This window comes from Heterocephalus glaber, unplaced genomic scaffold (assembly GCF_053883595.1).
Source record: "Heterocephalus glaber isolate CG9 unplaced genomic scaffold, H.glaber_assembly_v1.0 deba00001761, whole genome shotgun sequence".
Classification (NCBI taxonomy): domain Eukaryota; kingdom Metazoa; phylum Chordata; class Mammalia; order Rodentia; family Bathyergidae; genus Heterocephalus; species Heterocephalus glaber.
In genome coordinates, this window is record NW_028258458.1 from 2464008 (window position 1) to 2486759 (window position 22752).

Below are 22752 nucleotides of genomic sequence, written 5' to 3' on the forward strand. Positions count from 1 at the left end.
GGGGTCCCCATGGTGGGGGTTCATGGCCAAGCCCAAGAAGAGCCCTGAGCAGGAGAAGTCATCTAGGTTTTTATTAAATATACTCTCTTGGCACAAACCTTTAAAATATAAACATTATATATAAACAAAGTGTCTTCATGGCATCAAAATACAACTCCAGACCAGGCCCAGTGACCAGCGGAGGGGTGGCCACAGGGAGCCACCTGAGGAAGGCACACGGGCCTGCAGGTCCTGGGGACCCTGCAGGGCTCCTCTCTCCTGCCCACCCTGAGGCCCAAGGGAGGGCAGGGCACTGCCGCCCACCGGCCTGGTGTCACCTGCCTGGGGTGGCCCGGCTCCCGCACCCTCACCTTCCAGGGCCACGGTCCCCGGCCCATGGTACCCTGTCCCTCCCGGCCAGTCTGGGCCGGGCCAGGAGTGGGTGACACCCCACTGCCTGGGCCCCTCGGGACAGGCTGGAGCTGAGACAGGCAGCGGTGGACACATGCAAGCAGCACTGAAGGGGTCTCAGCCACTGGGCAGCCAGGAAGGGCCCAGGACTGTGGAGGGAGGTCTGGGTGCAGGTGCACGCAGGACCAGCCCACTGCTCAGACCCCTGGCTCCGAGGACCTTCCAGGGCACCCAGGCCGGGCAGGATGGCACCCAGCAGCCTTGGGGGCCAGACCCAGGGCTCACGAAGTCACAACCAAAGCCAACAGAGTCAGACGTCCTTAGGAAAGGGCTCCTTGTGGTACCTGAAGGGCCTGGGACTTCCCCAGGATGGGCTGGCTGGGGCCCCCCTGAACGTTACATGCTCCCCACCCCACTACTGGGGGGCTCCCACCCCAGGATGGTCAAGGCCACCAGGGACCTCCGTTCATGGGGCTCAAACCGCCTCTTGGGAACCTTAAGCTGCTCCGAGTTGCGGCAGGAGCCCACTCAAGCAGGGCCCGGGGGACCCACGGGTGGTTCGGTTCTGCAGCACCCCAGGTGGGGGTCAGACCCGAGCAGCAGTGCCACTGAGGTCCCCTCCTGGGGAGGGACAAACTAGACCATGAGGAGGCCCCGCTCTCAGCAGGGAGAAGGCTTGGGGACCAGGGCTGTCACCGGGAAGAGGCTGCAAAGGTGGGGCAGGCGGGGCGGGGCTTGTGCTGTCCTGGGGGGGCCGGCGGCCAGGCCCGCGCGGGGTCAGGGTGAGGAGGAACAGGCAGGCTTCACGCCCAGTGCAGGCTCACCAGTATCAGCAGCATCTCAAAGGCCACAGTGCCAGCCCAGGCTCAGGGCCTAGGGCGACACCTCCGGGAGAGGCAGTGCCCGGGCAGCATGCGCTCAACACCACTTGGCACTCCGGGCCACTCCGCCCTGGGGCTGCGGGCTCCAGCACTGAGCGGTCCCTAGCTCCGCAGGTGCCGCAGCAGGATCTGCATGAGGTCGAAGGTGGTGAAGCTGATACCCACAGCGATGGGGCCCTTGAGCCAGTTCATGCTCAGTCCCTTGTAGAGGCCGCGCACCGCACCCTCCTCGCGCACGATGGCTTGCAGCGTGCTCAGGATGGAGCCGTGCGTGTGGCCCGTGACACCGGCTGTCTGCATGCGCCGCCGCACCACGTCCAGCGGGTACGAGGCCGACTGGCCGATGAGACCCGCGCAGGCCCCGAAGATCATGCGCTCCAAGGGGTAGGGCTGCCGGCCGCCACCGTACTCTGCGGGCGAGGAGCGAGGGCGTGAGCGGCCGCCAGAGGGCGTGGCGGGGCACATGCGCCTGCACAGGCACCTCCTGCCCGCGTGCCCGCCCCCAGGGCCCATGTCCTCAGCGGGCAGGGGACGGAAGCCCGGAAGGACGGCACACACGCTAGGCCAGCCCTCACTGAGCCACACCTCGGCCCGGCACCAGGCACTTTCATCAAGGCGAACCGTGACAAACCTGCACTCATGGGACTTGCGCAGGAGACCCCCCGGGTATCCTTAGGGACATATCCCAAGACACCCACGGACACCTGGAACCATGGATAGTAACAAATCGTATGCAGATATATGGGGGGGGGCGGTAAGCCCAAGGACTGTGTACTGAGCTACACCTCCAGCCCTATTTTTGTTTTTTGAGACAGGGTCACGCAAGGTCATTAAATTGCCCAGGCTGCCCTTGTACTTGGGATCCTCCTGCCTCAGCCTCCCAAGGGCTGCCACCACACCCAGCAATATGATAGGGTTTTCCCTTATACATACATCCTTATGATAAGGCTTAATGTATAAAGTAGGCACAGGAAGAGATTCACAATAACGGATTATAAGCAGAACTATAACAAAATGCTGTGATAAAAGTTATGTGAATATGGTTTCTCTCAAAATACCTTACTGGGGCTGTGGGCATAGCTTCGTGGGGCCCTGGGTTCCATCCCCAGCAGCGCCAAAACAAAACAAAAGTTATTGTTCCAGAAAGTGAAACCAGAGTCCACTGACCACAGAATGAAAATATTTTTTTTTTAAATGAAAACATTTTTAAAAGTACTGCCCAGGTTCTGAAGGTCTGGAGACTTACTTCTGTGCAGACTCACTCCCTAAGCAGCTCCACACAGCCACTCGGTGCCAGCTGTAGCTCAAGTTAGGTATGCAGGGACTGGGGTACCGTGGAGGGCTGGAAACAGAGCCCCACAGAACCGAGTGGCCACTGTTTCCCAAGGAAACCCTAAGGACACACCCCCAGGAGGGAGAGGAGCAGCCAGGGGACCCCCAGCACTGACTTTACCCGAGACACTTCAGTTCTCTAACAACAGGGCCAATAGGGCAAAATACGACCCTGTTCACATGGGCGGTCAGAGTTTGTGCTTTCTGGTATTTTAGGTTCTCTCCCAAAGAACCGAGAAAAATGAGGCAGACTAAAGGTTTCCCATGTGCACAGAGGGGAAGAGCCCACCGGAGCTCTAGGGACACCCTGGCCTTTACAAAGTCGCTGTTCAAATGCAGCATGAAGCCCAAGTTCAGTGGTGTTGACTGCAATACTGGCTACTCAGAGGCTGAGGCAGGAGGATTGCAAGATCCAGGCCAGCCTGGACTACACAGCGAGACCCTGTCTCAAAATGCCAAGAAAAACAACCAAACAAAACCCCCACCCCAAAGGCCCTTTAAGGCTGGAAGAGGGCTCCCCAGCACTGGCTGGGCAGTGTATCTTCTCTTTTTTTTTTTTTTTTTTTTTCAACTTTTTTTTGGGGGGGGGGCGTACAGGGATTGAACTTGTGTCCTTGCACTTGTGCAGCAGGCAGTAAAACCACTGAGCTAAATCCCTGGCTCTAGTGTATCTTCTCTTGATCTGACCCTGGGGCTCCAGATCCGGTGGCCCTGGCTGGGCGCTGGCCCCAAGGCCACTCCTCACCTCGGTGCAGGCTCTTCAGCGTCTCGTAGGTGAAGAAGCTGAGCCCGGCGTACGGAACAACGCCCAGCACGGTGGGTGTGAAGCCATGGTACAGGGTCTTCAGCCCCTCTTCTCGCGAGATGCGGGCAAAGACATGGAAGATGTTGCCGTACCTGCTGAGACAGCGGGCTGAGCGGGTGGAAGCAGCGACCCACTCGCTAACTCCTGGCAACTCCTGGAGTAGCTGGGCCTGGGTCTGGCTTCCATGCTTTTTTTTTGGTGGCTCAAACCCAGGGGCACTCTCCCTCTGAGCCACATCCTCAGCCCCTTTCATTTATTTTGAGGCAAGGTCTTGCGAAGTTATCTAGGGAGGATCTGAACTTGGAATCCTCTTGCCTCAGCCTCCCAGGTGTGCGCCACTCCGCCTGGCTTTTCTTCTTACTCCTTTTTTAGTGGATCTGTGCCCAACTCAAGAAGGAGACCCTCGGTTTGCTCGAAGCCAAGGCTGTGGGGGGGCTGGGGGCACAGAGGCCCGGAGTAGGCATACCAGGCCTGCCCGCGGGGCCAGGTGGGGTCGGGGCGCAGATCTCAGCAGCCTCCTCTGCCCCAGGCGCAGAGGCCTTGACCCCGCCCTCGCAGGACTCACATTTCCTTCGGGGTCACCGCCATCCTGGCTCGGACCAGGTCCAGGGGGTAGGTGAGCGAAGCGGCCGTGGTTCCCGCCAGTGCGCCCGCGAGGAGGCGAGGCCACGGGGGCAGGGCCCTGGGCGGGGAGAGGAGACCAGGGCGCTGGGGTGCGCAGAAGCCCCGCTCGGACGGATGCACCCCCATTCCAGCCCGCGCTGCCCCCCGCAGTGGGCGAGGTCTCCCCGGAGGGTGACTGAGGGTCCCAGGGCTCAGGGCTCCTCCCCCGGCCTTGTTACATAAGCGCATATTCTCCCTAAGGCCTGGGGGACAGCAGCCCACAGCCTGGGTGTTGGGGCTGGGGGGCGGGGCCTTCAGGATCTGGAGTCCCGGTGGGGGCGTGGCCCAACGAGAGGGCGGGGCATGTCCCGCCACCCCGCCCCTGAAGTTGGGGAGAAGGGCGGGCCCTGTTGGGGGAGCCCTGCCGGGGTGGGGGGGCGCTCACTCTCCGCGGAAGCCGTAGTAGCTGCCCAGGATGCGCTTGTACTCCTCGTGCGCGCTGAACTGGATCGCGGCGTAGGGCACCACGCGCACCATGGTGGCCGAGTTCCCGCGCCAGAGGCTGAGGAAGCCCTCGTTGAGGTAGGTGAAGTAGAGCAGCCGGAAGGCCTCCTGCGGGGAGGAGGAGGTCATCCTTCCACCCGTTTCCGACCAGCTTGCCTCCCGCGCTGGGTCCCTCCCAGACCCTGTGACCCTGGACCCTCCCAGCGAGCGCCCCAAGCCAGGTTTGCCAGGCGGGCAGGAGCTCTGCACACGGCATTCTGTTGGTGTCTGGTAGAGCGCACAGCACTCTAGGAGGCTGAGGCAGGAGGATCAGGAGTTGAAGGCCAGCCTGGGCAACTTAGTGAATAAAATAAAAATGGAAAGAAAAAAAAAAGGCCTGTGGATGCAGCTTAGTGCAAAGGCCCTGGGTCCCATCCCCAGTACCAAAGAAGGAACAGAGTTCTTTAGCCGATAGCACCTGGCTGTATTTGACAGTAAATTACACACGAAGACCAGGGTTTAGAACTGTCAGCCCCCCAACCCCCAGGGACGTGTTAGGACCGCTCATGGATTCCCTGGTGGAAGGCCAGGCTGCATGTCCCCGAAGTCCAGGGGACGCCTGCTCTGGGAGCAGGGGTGGGGCCGAAGGGAAAAGCAGCTTTGCTGTCACCCTCCCTCCTCCCCGCCGCCCAGGCCCAGGCCCGACCCAGCAGCTCACCTTGGCAGAGAACCTTTTTGAAGACACTGGAGGAAAGAGAAGAAGAAGAAGAAACCACAAACAAACCATGAGAGGGACTCTGAGACAGACGGAGCCCCCGTCTGTGCCCCACAGTACCGAGGTCTGGCGGCAGCGCCGTGGGGGTGGCTCGGGAACCCCCAGCACGACCTCCTCTTCCTCCTCCACCCCCAGCCTTGTCCCCAGGGAGGGGATGGAGCCAATACCCAGCACCCCCAGGGCGGCTCGGGTCTCCAGCAGGGGCTGTGTGAGGCCAGATCTCTGGGGGATCCACACTCAGCACCCCAAACCCTGCCTGGACTTTCCTGTACCTGCGGGGAAGGTTGCAGCCACCAGCCACCAGGGGGCACGCGCCGCAGCCCTGGCTCCCAAGCCGGTGGGTCCCACCTCGCGGCTAGGGAGCTCCTGCCTCTCCCGCGCCCATAGCGCCCCCATTTGACAGATGAGGCTCAGTGAGGTCAGAGGACTGGTCGAGGCGATGCAGGGGCCCTGGTTCGAGTCTGCAGCCTGCCCTGTGATGTCCTCTGCCTGACCCCGGACCGGAAGTGGTGACCGTGGCAGCAGGCTGAGGCGTCATGATGCTGACAGTGTTTAGGTACAGACAGGGCCCCAGAGGGTTTCTGCTCGGGGTTGAACTGCAGCCCCTCCCAAGTCATGTCCATGGCATCAGCCCAGTGCCCACGAAGGGAACTTCATTTGGAGACAGCCTCTCGGAGAGACGTGGCCACCAGCCCAGACCACCCGGCCCCCCAGCCCCAGGCTGGAAGCAGCAGGAAGGGCCCTCCCGGGGGGGTGGGGCAGAACCAGGCTGCCTGGTTCACCACACTTAGGGCCAGCAGCCGCAGGACAGAGGTTCCAAGTACAGTTTATGGAGGCGCTGGGGCTGTGTGTGGGGTGGCAGCTTCTCTGTGCAGGGACAGAGGACAAGCATGTACCTTGGAAGATGATCTTGGTCCGGTCCAGGGGGGCTACCACTGTCTTGGCAAGCGCGCCGGCCAGGGCACCGGACAGCAGCGAGCTCAGCACTTGCCGGTGGTCACTCTGCAGGAGACGGGGTAGGGTCAGCACAGGGTGGGGACAGTCAGTGGTGTAGTCCTGCTGGTCCCGGGCATGCCAGGACGCGGCCAGCGCCCCTGGTGACGCTGGTGTCCATCCCTGGCCTCTGTCGGCCACACCTCAGGCTCCTGGTCCACAACCGGGAGTGTAAACCAGATGGGAGAGGCCACCAACCCCACACGGGAGAATCTTGGCTCCTGCCCACCCCACGTGCCCGACTGTGCCACTGAGACATTTCACAGCCAAGCCCAAGGGGCTCTGAGGTCTGGGGCTGAGCAGGGGTGGCAGGAGAGCAGACCTGACTGTCAGCATGGCCCTGTTCTTTGTTGTTTCAGTAATGGGGACTGAACCCAAGGCCTTCACACTGAGCTACAACCCAGCTGGCTTTTTTGTATTGTTTTTCTTTGAGACGGGGTCTCACTACGTAGTCCAGGCTGGCCTTGAACTCCTGGCGATCTTCCTGCCTCAGCCTCCCGAGTGTTGAGATCACAGGTGTGTGCCACCATGTCCGCCCCCCCCCATTTAAATTTTGAAATAGGGTCTTGCTAAGTTACCTAGTTACATAGCCTGGGCTCAAACTTGTCATCCTCCTGCCTCAGCCTCCCGGAGTGCTGGGATGAGATGACATCCCTTCCCTGAGTGTTGGCAGGTGCCGGGCATGCAGGTTTCGAACTGTGGGTCAGGAACACAGTGTTCCTGACCTTTATCCCGAGGCAGCTGCCAGCCCTGCTGGGAATGAGTGGTGAGGCAACCTCATGATGGTGGCAGCTGCCTCCTTCAGGCATTGCTTCAGCTCCTCAGTGACTGCAGTTTTCGCTGGGGTGGTGCAGCTCAGGTGAGCAGAGGGGGCCACTTCAGTAGCTGTCGGTCATGGTGACCTACTTGTGGCTCCCAAGCTGGCCCCAAACACGAAAGACGCTCAGATTCTTTTTTTAACACTAGGTGGTGCTCTGTGGGCTCTCTGGCTCAAGTGATCCTCCTGCCTCAGCCTTCCCAGTCAGGGGACAATGGCTGCATGTGCGTCCTGCAGGCCCTGCCCCCTGTTGAGCAGCTTGAAGGCTGTGGCCACACCATCTCTACATCCTGCTGTGCAGGCCTCTAAGTGGACACTGCTGCCCAAAGCGGGCCTCCCCAGGCCACTGTGCCTTCCCCTCCCTCCCCGCTGCCCCAGGTGCCATCAGGAACCGGGTGAAAGGCGAGGAGCCGGAGGATGACACTGGCTCAGCCTTTGATTCCTGGACTTTGCCAGCTGCCGGAGGGCAGGGCGGGTGGGGCTGCGCTCCAGCCCTGGTGTGGGGCTGTGGGGCTGGGCGGGCCTGTGTTTCCAGTCCCGCCAAGGAACCTGGGGGCGGGTGTCCTGGCCCCTCAGTGAACAGGACACCTGTTTTGTTTTTCCTAGTACTGGGGATGGAACTCAAGGCCTCTGAACCGAGCTACATCCTCAGCACTTTGAAAAAAATTTTTTTTTGTCTTCAGACAGAATATTGCTGAGTCACTAAGTTGTCCCGGCTGGGTCCAAACTTGTGATCCTCCTGTCTCAGCCTCCTGAGTGCTGGGACCACAGGGGTCTTTGCCTTCTTGCCCGATGTCTGGATTCATGTCACCGTGGGGCTTTTGATGGAAGAGGGCGGCTAGTATCCCCCACTCCATGACCGTGTGGTGTTGGGGCGGCCAGCGCGGAGTGGAGGTGAAAATGCGCATGCTGGGTGCCAAGGATGCAGGGGTACAGGGCAGGCAGGCAGGCGGGGACTTGCCTTGGGGGAGGGCAGGATGGCGTCGGCGTCCTCGCGCAGGCGCACGGAGGCTTCCTTCACTCCACTACCCATGCCGGGCGGCTCCTGCAGGGCGGCGCCTCCGTCCTGGGGGAGAGGGGTTGTGAGCTGGGACCCTGGGCACCACCTCCCCTGCCAGGCCACTTGGGATCACCAGCCTGGCCTGGCTTTGGCCTCCCTGTTGGGCAGAGACACCCTTGCCAAGCTGATGCCACTGTGCCAGGCGGCCGGCTGCCTCACCTACACAGGCCGTTCCTGTCACTTCTCGCACCTGACCATGACAGCCGTGTTTCTAACCTGGTACCAGCAGGGCAGACACCGCTGTAGGTGGTGGATGTGGGACGGGCTGGACGTCTACCGTGTCTTTGGCAGCATGGCCGGGGCTGAGGTCTGGGGAGGCATCTGTCACCACCTGGCCAGATTGGGGGCCCCCGGGGGACCCTCGCTGACTCTCCCTGCTGAGCCCCTGAGCAGCTTGGCCTCCTGGCCTAGAGACCCAGAGGAAAGGGGACACAGCACCGGAGCAAACTCTCCAGGTCCCTGGACCCACACTTCAAGCGTCCAGCGAGCAGGCTGGGCGCAGTTCAGTGGCAGAGCAGGGCCCAGCAGACATGAGGCTCTGGGCTCGGCTGCCAGCACCCAAAACTAAAAATAAGTAAAATGTCTAAAAACTTAAAATGAACTAGAAGGATGCACAGAGCCACTCCCAGGGCATCCACGCCAGAGTATAATATCCTAAGAAAACAGCTGGACACGGCAGCACACGCTTGTCATCCCAGCATCTGCAAGGCTGAGGCAGGAGGACTGAAAGTCTGAGGCCAGCCTGGGCTACACAGGGAGACCCTGTCGCAAAGAGAACCAAAAAAATAAATAAAACCTCTCAAACAGCAAGCAGGTGCTACAGACCAGCTGCTGGCTGCCTTTCAGCCCCGGGGCATGCCCTGGGTCTGTCTTACCCCACCCTGTCCCCAGTGCACACACCACTCAATGCCAGCCAACACTGGATGCCGGCAGTGCCCTGGGATTGGACACACAGGTGTGCATGGCACTAGATTGCCAGTGCCTGGTGTGGAAGGTGCCCAGGTCTGCAAGGTGGTGCCCTCTGTACCGAGGTCGTCCTGAGGAAGGCTTCAGCCAACTGCTGTCTCAGCAGCGGGTGAACGGGGGCCAGAGACACGAGGCCCAGCCGAGGGTGTCGGAGGAGCTGGCTTGTGGTCAGCAGGCAATGTCGCCTGCTGCGCGTTCCTGCGGGCTCCCTGCTCCACAGGGCAAGACGAAGGTCAAGGGCAGGGCCAGGGAGTGCGCCCTGGGAAGGTGCCTGCCAGGAGGCCCCTTGGGAGGTGGAAGTTAGGTCACTGGAGAAGGGGCCTCTGGGACCCTCACTCTTCCCCTGCTCCCCTTTCTGTGTGGTACCCAGGGCCTTCACACTGAGCTCCTCCCACACCGCTTTTTGATCCCTAACTGTAAGACAGGGTCTCACTAAGTTGGTCAGGCTGGGGTCAAACTTGCAATCCTCCTGGCTCAGCCTCCCAAGTTCCGGGATGACTGGCATGGACCACGAGTCTGACATTTGGAAAAGGGCCTTTGCCAGTGTCACTGAGTGAAGCTCTTGCAACAGTCATCGTGGATTAGGGGGCCCATCCCAGCCAATAACTGAGTGTCCTTAGAAGAGACACATGGGGAAGCTAGGAGGGGCCAGGATGTCGTGCCTGGGATAACCACCTGCTCAGCCTGGCCCTGCTACCCTGACTTTTTCCAGAGCCTGGGCTCAGCACCAGTGCCAGAACCACAGGATAGAAAATCTGTGTGTGTTTGTTTTTATGTGGTGCTGGGGTGGGACCCCAGGGCCTCGTGCATGCCAGGCAAGCGTTCACCCCTGAGCTACTCCCCAGTCCCTTAAGGAACTATGGAATTGCTGGCCTGGTGGTACATGCTTGTAATCTCAAGTGATTTAGGAAGCTGAGGCAGGAGGACTGCAAGTTCAAGGCCAGCCTAGGCAACTTAGTGAGACCTTGTTTCAAAATAAAATTTTAAAAGGTCTGGGGATGGAGCACGGTGGTAGAGCACTGGCCCAGGATGTGTGAGCCTCTGGGTTTATCCCCATCCCTGCCAAGGAAAACAAAGCTGCAAATAAATGTCATAAAAACTTAGAGAGAGTTGGGCTTGGTGATGTACTCCTACGACACCAACACTCAAGCCTCAGCCTGGGCAAAAGCTAAGTTAGTGAGACCCTGTGTCAAAATTCAGAAAAGGGCCAGGGATATAGCTCAGTGTGCAGGTCCTGGGTTCAACCCCGAAAAAAAAAAAATATATATATACACACACACACACACACACACACACACACAAAGATTATTTTTCTTTCCTTTTTTGGAGGTGCCAGGAATTGAACTCAGGACCTTGGCATTGCCAGGCAGGTGCAGCACCACTGAGCTACATCCCTGGCCCAATAAAGATTTTACAAAAAGCCACGGGCAGATGGATGCTACAAGGGATGATTGAAAAACACACTGAATACAAAAAGGGGCCAGGGATTTAGCTCAGTGGTTCTGGCACCTGCCTCGTAAGCACAAGGTCCCAAGTTTGATCCCTGGTACCAAAAAAATAAAAAACATTGAATACAAAAAAAAAGAAAAGAAAAATTCATTGAAGGTATAAATTTCTTTTTAGTTTTTGAAACAGGTTCTGGCTGTGTAGTCCAGGGTGGCCTCAAACTCATAGCAATCCTCCTGCCTCAGCCTCCCGAGTGTAGGATTAAAGGAATTCGCCACCACACCCAGCTTCCTAGTATCATTTTAAAAAAAAATTTTAAAGGGAAAACATTCAGCACACGTGTACAAAACTCTTAGAACAAATAAATTTATAAAGACACACTTGATTTCATTAATAAGTAGGAATACAGGAATCGAGGCCAGGAGGTTTGGGTGTTTTGGGTTTCTTTGTTTGTTTGCATTTTTGTTTCTTTGGTTTTTTGAGACAGGGTCTCACTATGCAGTTCAGGCTGGCCTTGAACTCACTGTGTAGCACAGGCTGGCCTCCGGCTCAAGGCAATCCTCCTGCCTCAGCCTCCCAAGCACTGGGATTACAGGTGTGCACCACCATCCCCAATGGAATGTCTGAATGTTAAGAGACACATGGCTATGTGTCACAGTAGGAGACCCCAGCCCCACCCCCTGCACTTTGAACATCATCCTGGCCACTTCCTGCAGCCCCTCTGGCATCCTCTTTCATGAGTGTCTAGCTGCGCTGTCCTGGCTGCCTTGGTGTCCTGAATGGATTCAAAATGCTCACATTTCCTGGTCACTGTGACTCTGGGGACGAGCCAAAGTTGCACAGTGCCAGATCTGGTGCATAAGGTGGCTGAGGGAGGACACTGTGGTGTTTCTAGGAGGTGCCTTTCTGGATGCGCCCACTGAGTTCTTTTCGAGCCTCGCAGATGCTCAGTAAAGCGGACTTCGGCGACAGTTCGAAAGAGGCCGTCCCACAAGTGTGTTTGAAGCCAGGTTCTCCAGGGGACTCCTGGCTATGCATCTTGTGCTGTAATAAACTTTTTTTTTTTTTTTGGTACCAGGGATCGAACTCCAGTCCTTGCGCTTTCAAGCCAAGCAGCAAAACCACTGAGCTAAATCCCCAGCTGTAATAAACTTTTCACACTTAAATATTCACCATATATTTCCACCACTTCATAGAACCAGGGGGAAATATTGTGGGGATCTCTTCACAGGACACCAATAACTCCCCCTGCAGGGAGAAACCTGACCCGCTGAGGAGGGGCAGACACCGGAAGCCTGGACCCCATGGCCTGGGGCTGAGGCTCCCGCCCCTCAGGATGCAGTCTCATGGTGACCCTGAGATGTCAGGAGACACTTGTGGGAGATTTGGCACCAAACAGCCAAGGAGCTCTGCCCCAGCCAGCCCAGGTCACAGACCACCAGCAAGCCCCAAGGCAGCACCCCAAACTGCAAGAGCTAAGCAGGCAGCAGAACTGTGTGCAGCGGGGGTGCTGGGCCCGAGAGAGAACACACAGAAAATGGGGAGCCAGGGGAGCTTAATCAGTTCCTAGTAAAGTTATTCCCAAATAAAAAGTCAGGAAAAGAAAAAATTCCTCAAGAGCCGGATGTAATGGTGCACGCCTGTCATCCCAGCACACGGGAGGCTGAAGTAGGAGGTTGTGAGTTTGAAGCCAGCCTGGGCAACTTAGTGAGACCCTGTCTTAAAATGAAATAAAAAGGGCCGGGGTGTAGCTCAGTGGCAGAGCGCTTGCTGAGCATGTGCAAAGCCCTGGGTCTGTTCCCAGCAACACACATACGGACACATGGACAGCTGAAACCAAAGAAACAACCAAGTTGTGGGCAGGAGAAATGGTTGCTCTTGAAGGCAACTCGGAGCAGCCGGACAGGACCGGACAGGACAGGAACGGATGTGAGAAGCGCCTGGGTCCGTGAGTGAGAAAGGAGAGCCAGGCGTTTGGCAGGGTCCGGCACAAGCCAGGGCCTGACCACCCCTCCCTGCCAAGGCTGCCTCCGCAGGGCTGCCTGGCACACAGGAGATTCGGCCGGCCCGGGAACTGCAGCTGGGGCCGCGGAAGCCGCGCCCGGGAGCAGAGGACACGCCAGGCCTTGCACAACTTACAAACCTAACGGCCCCCTTCAGCCTGAGCTGGCCACGTCCTCGCGGAGGGCAGACACCTGTGCGCAAGAGCGGAGCCAGAGGGGAGAACCAGGCCGGGATGGCAGACACACAGATGGACAGGGACAGCGGACACAGCCCGGGCACGCCCTGCCACCTGCACCCCAGATTCTGATTCGACCCCACCCCAAGTTCCCAACAGCACAAACCAGGTCACGTGGGCGACATCATGGGGCGTGGCTCTAGAAAGTAAATAAAAACCCACGGCTGAGGGCTGAGGGCTGAGGGCTGGGGATGCAGCTCCATGGCTGAGCGCTGGCCAAGCGAGTACAAACCACCCCCCAGGTTTGTTTGCATCTGTATCGAACATGTGCAGGCTTTCTCCCTGTCACTGTTCCCGGAACAATGAAGTTTAACTTCTATTTGCAGAGCGTTTGTACCGCACTGGGGGTCATAAGACATGCAGAGGTGAATCAAGTACGGGGAAAGGAGTGGGATCTGCGGATCACATCGAGTCCCTGAGGACCCGGGCTCCTCCCAGGCCACCAGGACCTGCTGGGTAAAGGGGGGCGGCCAGGTGTCGCCCTGTCCTGCTGTGTGCCCGGGGACTGGCTGGCTCTGGGGGAGCGGGCGGGAGGGTGACAGCACTCAGGGTTTGTCCGAAGGCCCAGCTGTCTCTTGTGCCCTGTTTATTTTTAGTCACTGATTCATATAAGTTCAGCAGCTTTTCTCCAAACTGCACAAGATCAGAAGGAATGTGGATTCTGGTCTGTTTGCAGACCCATGATATCTCAGGAAAGGGACTCAAGTCTAAACATAACTCACTGGTATTTCACATACAACTCAGAAGCCTGGCATGGTGGTGCACACCTGGAATCCCAGCACTCAAGAGGCTGAGGCAGGACAATCTCAATTTTGAAACCAGTTTAGCAGGACTGTCTCAAAATAAAAAATGAAAATGCAAAGGCCTGGGTGTGGCTCTGTGGTACAGAACCTTCCTAGCAGACAGAAGGACGCACCTTCCATCCCAGTACTGCAAATAAACAAGAAAAACGTGCTCCAAGTGCTCGGCCTGAGAGTGGGGAGGAATGCATCTGTCCTGAACAGGCACCGGCCTGTTTCTGGTCAGTTCCCTAAACAATGTAATGTTTCTCATGCTGCATTTTGATTGCATTAGGTATTGTGAGGAATTCAAAGACTCCCAGTATGGGAAGGGCCGGGCCAGCTCCCTGGGGGGGCCCTTGCCTGGCGTCCAGAGGCCCTGGGTTCCACCCCAGCACCATGACAAACCAAGCAAGCTGAGGCTCTAAGAGACCCCACAACAGAGTCAGGCAGGAAGCAGAGCAGGGCTCGCTGAAGGCTTCAGGGGTGGGAGGGAGCGGGTCTAACAGGTTCACTTTCAGTTGTGTAAGAAGAGTAAGGGACAGGCAGGTTGTACAAGAAAGTAAAAGTCTGTAAGGCCACTGACCTGCACGCTGAGAAAGTTCAAGTGCAAGGCAGCTGGTGGGAGCCAGGGGGCTAATGAACGCCTGTAATCCCGCCACTCTGGGAGACTGAGGCAGGAGGACTGCAAGTTCCGGCCCAGCCTGGGCAACTCTGAGACTTAGGGAGACCCTGCCTCAAACTTAAAAAAAAAAAAAAAGATTAGGGCTGGGGATTTAGCTCAGTGGTTCCGCCGCCTGCCTCAAAAGCGCAAGGACCTGAGTTCGATCCCTGGTACCAAAAAAAAAAAAAAGTTTAAAAATGGCCTGGAGATATAATTCAGCGTGAAGGCCATGGGTTCAATTCCTAGAATGGCACACACAAAAATAAATAAACAAAAATATAAAGAGGCCAGGATCACCTTTCCGAGCCAGTGGAGTCCCTGAGTGCCAACAGCAGAGGTGCCGGGCATATGGTAGGGCTGTCCCTGTCCACTCCCAGTGACTCAAGTGACCCGCAGGCAGTGAGAGCTCACACTCCTGGGTTTGGGGAACTGGACCCAAAGACTGAGCTCTGAGGGCACCACAAGCCCAAGGGAGGGGCAGTGGGGACACAGGCACCTGGCCAGCCGTCGTGGCCCTCTCAGGGACCCTGCACGGGCACCAACAGTGTCAGCGCATTCTGGACGGGACGCCAGGGCCAGCCGTGGGAAGGGGGGGTGGCAGGGTGCGAGGGTGGCGCTAGCCCACGGGCTCCAGCGTCACACGGCTAGGGGGCGGGGGAGCAATGCGGCCACGATGACTTACTAGGGGGTGGGCGGCTCAGGGACAGGGCTTTCGCCTAGCGTGCCAAAGTCCTGGATTCCGTGCCCAGCACCGCCCCACCAAGAACAACCCAACCCCCTGGAACCCAGGAGGCTGAACGTGAGTTCGCCTTCTCTCGCGGGCGGGCGGGCGGAGGACGGAGCTTGCGCTCGCGCTGAGCAGAGCACACACACACCCACACCCGAGCCCTCAGTGGCGGACACCGCACCGTGCGCTCGCGCGCCCTCCCTCGGGAGCTCTCCCGGTGGGCGCCGGTCTGCCCCGGAAGCCAGCTCACTCGCTCCAATCTGCCCTGCCGTCGATGAAGGCTGCTGCCTGCTCCGACTTCCGCCCGCGGCCGAGTGGTCTCACCTGGTGGCAGTGCCCCGACACAGGCTGGCGGCTGCCCCTGGCCGCTGTCCCGGGCGGGGTCTGGGGGCGCCCTGCAGACCAACCTGGAGACGGCCGAGCTGCAGCCCTGGCTGGACGCCTGCCCACCCTCGCTCATGTCCTGAGAGACAGGCACTGTCCTCCTGCCTCTAAGGCTGTCACCAGTGGCCCTGATGGGGTCTGCGCCACCCACAGGGACGGGACTTCATGGAGGGTGCGCTTCAAGACCCCGTCTTCACGCTGAACTCTAAGGGTTTTTTTCCTTTGTTTTGTGGCACTGGGATCGAACCCAGGGCCTTCACAGTGAGCTATAGCCTCAGCCCTTTTTTATTTTTCCTTTAGAGATGCATTCTAGGTGTCCAAGTTGCCCGGGCTGGCCTTGAACGTGCCATCCTCCGGCCTCAGCCTCCCAGATACATGCACCACTGTGTCTGGCCAGGCCTGTGTTCTTTCCACATGAGGCCCAGTGTAGCACTCTGCACCTTCTTGTCCTTCAAACTTTTGTGCGAGGGCCAGGGATTTAGCTCAGTGGTTCCGGTGCCTGCCTCGCAAGCACAAGGTCCCGAGTTTGATCCCTGGTACCAAAAAAAAAAAAAAAAAAAAAAACACAACTTTTGTGCTAGATGACTAAATCCCCAGGGTATGCTATATTCTGCTTTGGCTGGATTTTCCCATGCTGGCAAACTCCTCTGCATCCTTCAAAGCCCATCCTAAATGTTCCAGCCTCACTTTCCCCTAAAGTTAGCTGTTCTGCCCTGCAGTGAGCATTCAGTGGTTCTCTGATGCACTGTGACAGGTCACTTACCACTTGCCTCTGCCACTAGCCTGAGGGTCCCTGGCTGGCATCGCCCCACTGCTTACCCAAGAACCACTAGGTAGAAAACACCCATGCCCACCAGCCAGCTCCCAGTGGGGTTGCTGCTTTTCACAGCGGATGGCACCGCCTGACTCTAACCCACTCCTGTCTGTGTCCCTGGCTGTCCCACGGCCGCCATTCCTCCCCGGGCTGCCGTGCTATCTGTCAATCTGCTTCTGCATGCTGTGCCCCAGCCCCAGCGTGAGGCTCCCCACCCGTCTCTGTGCCAGACCAGCTTCAGTGCCAAGGCCTAGGTGGCAGTGGGCCATGCCTTGGGTGGTGACCCAAGCTGGCGTCCCGCCCTGCAATTCCCTCACAGCAGCAGAGAGGCAAGGTAACCGGATCCCTTGTCGCCCAGCCCTGCACCTTTTAGGCTAGTGTTTCCAGGGACACTTGTGGCAGGCGCTAGGATGAAGCCAGGGGCAGCAGCACATGCCAGTCATCCCAGCACTCAGGAGGCTGAGGCAGGAGGACCTCAAGTTTGAGCCCAGCCTGGGCAACTTAGCAAGACCCCGTCTCAAAAGAAAAATAACAAAAAGGGCTGGGAGTGGAGCTCAGTGTGAAGCCCTGGGTTCCAGCCTCAGTATGCAAAAACTATCTTGGAGATCATTTGCGCAAGTCTCCTGAGCCCCACCGTAGGCTCCCTGGGTCAGAAGAGCCAGAGACCCAGGCAGCTAGCAGGTCTAGGGACCTGCAGATACCCTGGGGAGAAAAATGTGAAAGAGAAACACTGTGTCTGTCCTGCACTTGTGGAATTTACACAAACAATACAGCTTAACAACTCAGTAGGTTTGCAAGTATCACGCACCTCTAGCCACCTGGAGGTTCTATACAAACACTATGCTATTTTATTTCTTTTGGTACTGGGGATCGAACTCGGGTCCTTGCGCTTGCGCAGCAGGCGGCAAAACCACTGAGCTAAATCTCCAGCCCACACTATGCTATTTTAGGGGCTAATTCCAGCACTGGGGAGGTTGAGACAGGAGGATCATCCTGAGTTCGAGACCAGCCTGGGCTACATAGTGAGCTCAAGGTCAGCCTGGCCTGCACAGAGAGACCCTCCTCAAACACAAAGTAAAAGGACACTGTGCTGTTTTATAGGAGGAGCTGAGTGAGGGGTCTTGGAAGTATCCCCATGTGAGTCCTGAGGGACAACTGTCTTCACTTCCTCACTCCTTCCCATGGCAAGGGCATGTGACCCAGAGATGGGGCAACAGCAGTGGCACTTGCCGGGAGCGCTGCCCCCTGAGGGGACACCACATCCTGGGAGCCTTACAATCTGCAATCGCCAGGCCCTGGGCTTCGGCCCCTTCACCCCCAAGTCCTCCCTGGAAGTCTCTGGCATCTGCCAGCTTCCTATGTCTCTCGTGGGCATTGGCACAGGGCCCCTCAGTTCCTGGCAGACCCCTCTCCTGCACCCCAGCCCCGGCCTTCTCTTCACTTTATAAATTAGGCATGGAAAGAGGTCAGCAACAGTAATAATGAAATAGAACAATTATCCAGGCTCAGTGGCACAGGCCTGTAATCCCAGCACTCAGGAGGCTGAGGCAGGAGGATCGCTGAGAGTCTGAGACCAGACGCTATCACAACATCCTCCCCATAAAAATAAAAAAAGAATCAGGACGATTTGACTAGACGAAAAGCTGTGTGACTAGGTTCTCACCCCTCGCCCATCTCCTTCTTTGCTCCCTCTTTGCCTCCACAGAACTCTGTTCAGCTCCTACAATCGAAGCACTCAGCACCAGACTCAAGACAGTCACAGCAAAAGGTGCCCAGCAAAGAAAATAAACTGACAGCATATTTTAAAAATAGTGCGGTGACCAGGGAGGGTCACAGAGGGACACTGTCCTATAGCTTGACCTGGCGGTTAGCTTTATTCTTGTACCTGCTTTCTTGTCCCGCGCACACAATACATATTTTAGGAACTGTTTTACACTTTAAAATTCAATGCTTCTCTCTCTTCTTCTTTTTTCTTTCTTTTCTTTTTTGCAGAGCCGGGCACGGACCCCAGGGCCTGGCGCAAGCTGAGTACTGCTCATCCCTGAGCTGCACTCCGGCCCTAAATGCAACGTGGTGCTTAGAGAGCTGACTTGCAAAACCCAAACAAGTGGGGAGTTCGGATCTACTTGGTAATCCTCGCCTCCTGTCCAGTGCCAGGATGAAAGAGAGGGGCCAAAAGGTGAGCAGCACAACAAGGGCTGACCTAGCAGCCCCCAGCCCCCAAACATCTGGCTGACCTCATCTCATCCTGTACTCTTGTCTTTTTCTTTTTAAAATGTTTGGTTGTTTATTTGAGACAGGCTCTCCCTGTGTAATCCAGGCTGGTCTTGAACTCCTGGAAATCCTCCTGCCTCAGCTTCTAGAGAGCTGGGATGACAAACACGTGCCACCAAGCCCAGGCCTTTTGCCTTTTGTGTGTGTGTGTGTGTGTGTGTGTGTGTGTGTGTGTGTGTGTGTGTTGTGGAACTAGGGAATGAACTTTACCCCTGAGGCCTTTCTATTTATTTTTTGGTTTTTGAGACAGGGTCTTGCTATGTAGCCCAGCCTGGCCTCAAACTCATAGCAATCTTCCTGCTTCAGCCTCTTAAGTGCTGGAATTATAGGACTGTGCCACCACGCCCAAGCCTTTTGTGTGTGGGTGTGGGTGTGTGTGTTGTGGAACTAGGGCATGAACTTTACCCCTGAGGCCTTTCTATTTATTTTGGGGGTTTTTTTTTGGGGGGGGGTACCGGGGATGAACTCGGGTCCTTGTGCTTGCACAGCAGGTGGCAAAACCACTGAGCTAAATCCCCAGCCCCTTATTTTTTGGTTTTTGAGACAGGGTCTTGCTATGTCGCCCAGCCTGGCCTCAAACTCATAGTAATCTTCCTGCTTCAGCCTCTTGAGTGCTGGAATTATAGGATTGTGCCACCATGCCCCGCTTGGAGGCCTTTTTATTTCTTTGAGATAGGGTCCGAAGTTACTCAGGCAGGCCTTGAACTTGTAATCTTCCTGCTTCAGCCTCCTGGTAGATAGGACTATACACATGTGCCACTATGCCTGGCTCCTGGTCTTTCTTTTGCTAGACACAAGAGATGAGAAAAATACTGGGGGAGAACAGGCTGGGATTGCGGCTCAGCAGTGGAGCACTTGCCCACTATGCACAAGGCCCTGGGCTCCATCTGCAGCATGAAAAAAGGAACAACAGCTAACCCTTCTCCTTAGGTACCTGGAACAAAAATCCCAGCATCCTCCACCCTTGGGACTCCAGGCAACAGCCTAGCTTCCTCTCTGGCGAGGCCCTCCAAACTCAGGGTTACCCTCAGAGCCCGCAGAGGGACCCCCAGCTCGTGAACTTTATCCTGATTGTGGAAGAGAAACAGAAGTCTAATGTTTGATCCCTAGCCATGAGCCAGAACATCTAAGAGAGGGGTAGGATCAAAAGGACTTCCTTGGGCCGGGGATTTAGCTCAGTGGTTCCACTCCCTGCCTCGAAGCAAAAGAACCTGAGTTTGATCCCCAGTACCGAAAAAAAGAGGACGTCCTTGCTGTTTGTACCTAGAGATGGGACAGATCGGAACTTGATAAGAGCTAAGCCAAGGAGGAAATGGACGGCCACCTTCCCAGCACAGAGAGACAAGTGACCCCACAGCGGACATGCCCTGGACCTGGCTCTCCCAGGAGGCTTTGTAGTTGGACCTCAACTCCATGAAGACAGGGAATGTTTATATATTTACCAATACCTGACTCTGTTTGCTCCAGTTCAGTTTGTAACAGCAAAAATATGGGTGACAGCTTAAACAACCATAGGTAAGAGACTGGCTGTACAATCAAACTCAATGCAAAAGTGGCTTAATAAGCCAGGAATAATGGTGCACACCTATAATCCCAGCACTCAGGGGGATGAGGCAGGAAGATCTCCATGAGTTGAAGGCCAGCCTGAACTACATAGTGAGACTCTGTCTCAAAAGAAATAAACAACAAACAAAAAAGAGGCTTAATATTTTGGGGGGCAGTGCTGCATGTGGAACTCAGGACCTCACACGTTAGGCAAGTGCTCTAGCTCTGAATGCCACCCCAGTCCATGCAGTGGTTCAAGAGACAGAGACAGCTGGACAGAGTAACAACATCTGTGATCCCAACATTCGGGAGGCTGAGGCAGGAGGGTTGCAAGTTTGAGCCCAGCCTGGGCAATTTAGTGACTCAGCAAGACCCTGTCTCAAAATAAAAAAAGGATGGGGACGTAGCTGAATATGAAGGCCCTGAGTTCATTCCCCAGTACAGGAAAAAAAAAAAAATGGAGATATATACCCAAGCCCTAGCCCAGACACGCGGCCTCTAGAGGGAAAATCTACAAAGTATTCAGAAGGGAACATCCAGAAAAGGACAAGGTTCAGGTAGGGAGAGGCCTCCTTGGTCCCCACACACCTTGTACTGGGGATCAAACCCAGGAATAGTCTATCAGAGGTACCCCTCAGCCCTTTAAAAATTTTTACTTTGAGACAGGGTCCTGCTAAGTTGTCCAGGCCTGCCTCAAACTCCCAATCCTCCTGCCTCAGCCTCCAGAGTAGCTGGGGTTACATGTTTGGGCCATCATACCCAGCCTTGCTTGTTTTTTTTAAGTGTATGCCCTTTTGCACAGTTTTGCTGGGGTGTTTTTTTCTAACTATCTACATCAATTATATTGTCAAAGTTTAACCACAAAGGGCTGGGGTTGTGGCTCATGGGTAGAGTGCTTGGCTTGTATTCACAAGGTCCTGGGATCCATCCCCAGAACCACAAAACAGAGAACGTTTCACTACACATACACACACACATCATGTATGTGCATATAACATGTACATCTGCACATATAGACACATGCGTGCAATAGAGACTCCTATATGCATACACACACCCCACCTACGTCTCTTGAAGTTGGACGGAAAATCCCAAGGGCTTCCGTGTGCACAGCAGAACCTGAAGGTGACTCGAGCCTGTGGAACTTTCCGGTACCATCAATGCAAGGGGAGCCAGCCAGCCAGCACCCAGCAAGCCTTACAGAAAACATTACTGCTTTTCAACAACAAGGCCTCCTCCTCTGCCGTGCATATGCAAATCACTCAGGGGACATGAAAAGTTCCAGCAGAATCGTTATTCCCAGCACTACACCAGGCTCCAGCCTCTCAGTTCAACAGTAAGTGGGGAAACGGCTCACCCCCCTGCCCTGCCCAAGTGTCTCTTGCTGGCTTCAGCGCACTCACAGGCCACAGCGACCCATCTCCTCCCAGGAGCAGCACCCAGATGTTGATCCCTCTGTCCTCACAGCACCTCTGCTCCCGCCTGGGGCTGGGAGATGCAGGCTCGGGCAGCCACCCAGGGGCTACCCCTTCCAGCTAAGCCTTTCCAGATTAAAGTCTCTACTCCCGAGAAGCCCAGAGGCAGGGTGGCTTTTTCCTCAGCTGCCCCCCCTCCAACAGAAGAGATGGCAAAAGCAGGCGTCCACAGAAGAGGGTCAGGGAGGCTCAGGTAGGGGTGTCCTCTGCCCCATCTCTCAAGTGGCTGCTGGAAAATGTGTGTGTGGTGGTGGTGGTGGGGTTCTGGTCTTGTCTGGCTCATGGATTATTCTAAAGCCAGGCAACGACTTGATAACTGTCTGACACTGGTATAAATGGGAAGATAAAAGTGGAGTGGGCTTTGGTTTGGGAAGGGAACGCCGGGATTGTGAGACACCAGAGCTGGGGTTCATGTTGGCACCTGGGGGACGGGAGGATCTTGACAGACGGGCACAGACTACAGAAAGCTCCAGGTGGGGGACAGGTGGGGGTGGGTAAAGAGGGGAGGAGAGGGTGTCAGAGGCACAGAGCGGTTGGGTGGCACCGAAGGCACCCAGGTTGCTGAACGGGGAGACACAGACCTGGCCCTGAGGAAGGTCGGCGAGGGGAGAGGAACTGGCCCAGGTAAGGAAGGTAAGGGAGCCTTGAGAGAGGGGTCACAACCCCGCATGTAGGATGGATCAAGGATCCTGAGGTGGGGTGGGGTCACAGCGCAAGAAGTGGGGTTGTCACGGACAGGGACAGTCTCCAGTGATGGGGGTCCATGACCCAGGTTCAGGTGTGGGTGTCAGATAGCGGGGGAGGGATTAATCCAAGGCGCGTGGGGTGTCAGCGAGGAGGACGATCTCGGGTGCCGGGACAAGGTGTCAGGGTGCCGAGGGAAGCCCCGGGGCTACCACATGTGAGGGTGGGGGTCAGGGACACTTTAACCTCTCTGCCCCCGCCACGCAGCTGTCGCGCCCCTTCTCCCGTGTCCCGGCCCCCGCCCCGGGGCCCGCGACAAGACTTGCGCCACGCCTCGGCTTGGGCTGACAGCGCGGCCCCCGCGCCGCGTCCCTGCGTCCCGCTCACCTGCCGGGACGCGTCGCCGCCGCCTGCTCCAGCCGCCACAGCCCCGCCTCGCGAACGCCCGGCGCGCGCCCTGGGAGGGGTCCAGGCTGCATTCCGATTAGCAGCCCTCTGAACAATCGGCGCAGATGCTGGCAGGAATTGGTGGGTCTGGAGCAGACGGGCAGCTCCTGCAGCCAATCGTCGACGGATGAAGGCGGGGCTCCTGGCAGAGGTTCTGTTTCCCTCAAGT

At 56.9% G+C, this 22752-nt stretch overlaps 1 protein-coding gene across 2 annotated transcripts; it reads right to left on the bottom strand.

Annotated features, from left to right (window-relative positions):
• Positions 1 to 49: 49 nt before the first annotated feature.
• Positions 50 to 22737, bottom strand: Slc25a42 (solute carrier family 25 member 42). 2 transcript variants are annotated; one of them, XM_087201972.1, is made up of 9 exons: positions 22534 to 22737; positions 11218 to 11231; positions 8041 to 8145; positions 6166 to 6271; positions 5213 to 5238; positions 4457 to 4623; positions 3974 to 4090; positions 3349 to 3500; positions 50 to 1681 (listed from the first exon to the last, which is right to left on the bottom strand). In XM_087201972.1, the coding sequence occupies exons 1-9, from the start codon at positions 22613 to 22615 to the stop codon at positions 1374 to 1376; spliced, it is 1077 nt and encodes a 358-aa protein (XP_087058098.1). In that variant the 5' UTR covers positions 22616 to 22737; the 3' UTR covers positions 50 to 1373. The 2 variants fall into 2 exon arrangements, with proteins under 2 accessions (XP_087058098.1, XP_012924167.2); XM_013068713.3 differs by lacking the exon at positions 11218 to 11231 and having other exon boundaries at positions 22524 to 22639.
• Between the last annotated feature and the right edge of the window lie 15 nt (positions 22738 to 22752).